We start from the raw sequence: 2,797 nt of genomic DNA on the forward strand, positions 1-2,797 counted from the left end.
ATATATTTAAATAAATAAATGATATTATTTATTTTCCAATACTTCAATCTGTTTCGACTTATTTCTAAGATTTTAAATAGTATAAAACATGAATTCTTATTTTGTTTTTTCAAACGTTATCAAACATTTCAGAGGTACAGCCATGTACGGTATTTCCTCCAGCAAACAGATAATTGGGAAGGATAATGCGATTGTTTTTTTTTAAAAAAAATTTTAAGCAAAAAGAAATGAAAGTTCCGTTTAAACCATTTCTCCGTTTAGTCCGTCACTTCAACCTCCCCTAAACCCTAAAAACCACCTATACACGCTCCACTAGCACGCACTGCCCCTTCATTTCCTATCCTTCAACTTTCAAAATGCCCTCCACCCTGCGCCACCTCCGCCACCTCTCCACCACCACCCAGAAAATCTCCATCACCAAAGCCAAATCAAGACTCCGCACTGAACATGACCCAGACAAAGCACTAGCCATCTTCTCCTCCGCTTCCAGTAATGACTCCTCCCCACCTGTCGTCTCTCGCTATGCTCAAGACCTCACCGTCCGCCGCCTCGCCAAATCCCACCGTTTCGATGACATCGAGTCCTTGATGGAATCCCAAAAATCCGACCCCAAAATCAAACAAGAACCCTTTCTTTCTTCACTAATCAGATCTTACGGTGTTGCCGGGATGTTTGATCAGGCACTAAAAACTTATCAAGAAATGGATCAATTGGGTACCCCTCGGTCTTGTATTTCTTTTAATGCTTTGTTATCTGCTTGCATTCAATCCAAACTTTACAAGAAAGTTCCTGTGCTGTTTAGTGAAATTAGTGAGAAATATAGGGTTTTGCCTGATACGGTTTCGTATGGGATGTTAGTCAAGGCTTATTGCGAGGATGGGAAACCGGAGAAGGCGATTGAGGTACTGGGGGAAATGGAAAAGAAAGGAGTGGAAGTTACGGCGATTGTTTGTACACCAGTTTTGAATTGTTTGTATTCAAAGGGAAAGAAAGATGAGGCGGAGAGGTTTTTGGATGGGATGGTGGAAAGAGGGTGCGAGTTGGATGCTGTGGTGTACAATGTGAAGATTAGCAATGCTGTGAGTCGGGCCGGAGAGAGTGAAGGAGTTGATTGAGGAGATGGAGAATTATGGGTTGAAACCGGATACAATTAGTTATAATTATTTGATGACTAGTTATTGTACGAGTGGGATGATGGAGGAAGCGAAGAAGGTTTATGAGGAGTTTAGGGTACATGGGTGTAAAGCGAATGCGGCAACATTTAGAACTCTGGTTTTTAACTTGTGTAAGAATGGCGAATACGAGAAAGGGTATGAGATATTTAAGGATAGTGTGAAGGTGCATAGAATTCCAGATTTTAATACATTGAAATATTTGGTGAAGGGGTTGGTGGAGAAGAAGAAGATCAAGGAAGCAAAAGGATTGATTCGTACAATGAAGAAAAAGTTCCCTCTTAATTTATTGAATGCGTGGAAGAAAGTTGAGGAAAATCTTGGTTTGCATTCTACTGAGGAGGACAAGGAAGTTAAAGAGGCTACAGCTTAAAGATTAATCGGAGGCGTGTTCTGTGTTGTTTTGGGTGATAAATTCAGCTACAAGCGAATCAAATTTCTCACATTGCAACAGCTTGTAACTTTTCTAGCTTGATTCCCTTTTCAATCTTTACAATACAATTAGCCAGGGAAGCTGCTTTGGCAGTTGCAATAAAATTTTGAGCTCCATTATTGTTTCATAAAAGCTTCGACTAGCTCATGAGCTACATTTCCTCTTGGATGCCATGTAATTTGTAGAATGCTAGTCCATGTTTTAACATTTGCTTTCAGTTGTCTTCAACGAGGTTAAAGCTTTGCTTTTTCCACTGCAATAAAACTTGTTGATGCTTAATCCATCATGTTTAGTAGTTGCAATTTTCCGCCCTTTAAGTTTTTCCGCCATCCATATAGTGCCCGAGGTCCTTGAATGTGTTGGCTATAGCCTAAGCATGTTGTGATCTCAAATCTCAAACATTCTTGAAATATCAAACGTTCTTGAAATGAAACATTTACATTAAGGTAGTGTAATTACCTTTTGCGATCCATCGCCAAAAATAACCCAAGGCTTTGTTTAGCTATGCGGTGCTCTATATTTTGCATTCAAAAGCATTATTTTCGGTGCTTTTTCTTCCGAAACACAGGTTGCATAAAAGCGGAAATTATGAGATGGAAAATAAGAGGAAAAGAAAAGAAATTAAATTGAACTCCGTTGTCTTTAAATAAATTCCTCTTGTTTTAGTCATGGAAAAAAAAATGAATTTAAATAGGAGCAAACTTTAAATTTACCCGCCAACTATCGTGACAGTCTCAATTGTACATCCCAGGTATTTTTCGTATCGATTGTATTTATCATAGAATTTTGTCTCAATTGGATTCTTCTATTAATTACAGTTAACAAGATCGTGTATTTGCGTGTTTTTCATGTGATCTCCACTACAGAAAATTGAAAGCAGATTTTTCTTCAATTCTTTTGCAAGGTACATCACGTTCATTATTCACGTATACCAGCTCTGTAATATGTGCTCGTAAATTTTTTTATATAAAAAATATTGGATACGCATGCTATTTCTTACGTATTTTTACATAAAAATATCAAAATATAAATTAAAAATTTTATGCAAATATTTAATTAAATAAATCCACAAGTATTTATATATATAAACGAAAAACAATCATTAACAATAACAAAAAAATAAATAAATTTGTGAGTTAAATATAAATTAAGTTATTTAATCACATAAAATGAGATATTTATCCAATTATGT

At 36.5% G+C, this 2,797-nt stretch overlaps 1 protein-coding gene across 1 annotated transcript; it reads left to right on the plus strand.

The window, feature by feature from the left end:
• The first annotated feature begins 244 nt into the window (after positions 1 to 244).
• Positions 245 to 1,888, plus strand: LOC133672658 (small ribosomal subunit protein mL103 (rPPR7)). Its single transcript, XM_062093139.1, is given in 2 exon segments — positions 245 to 1,084; positions 1,086 to 1,888. Coding segments are annotated over 2 exon segments (1,188 nt in total). The 5' UTR covers positions 245 to 356; the 3' UTR covers positions 1,546 to 1,888.
• The last annotated feature ends 909 nt before the right edge of the window (positions 1,889 to 2,797 follow it).

Source organism: Populus nigra, chromosome 14, assembly GCF_951802175.1.
Source record: "Populus nigra chromosome 14, ddPopNigr1.1, whole genome shotgun sequence".
Classification (NCBI taxonomy): domain Eukaryota; kingdom Viridiplantae; phylum Streptophyta; class Magnoliopsida; order Malpighiales; family Salicaceae; genus Populus; species Populus nigra.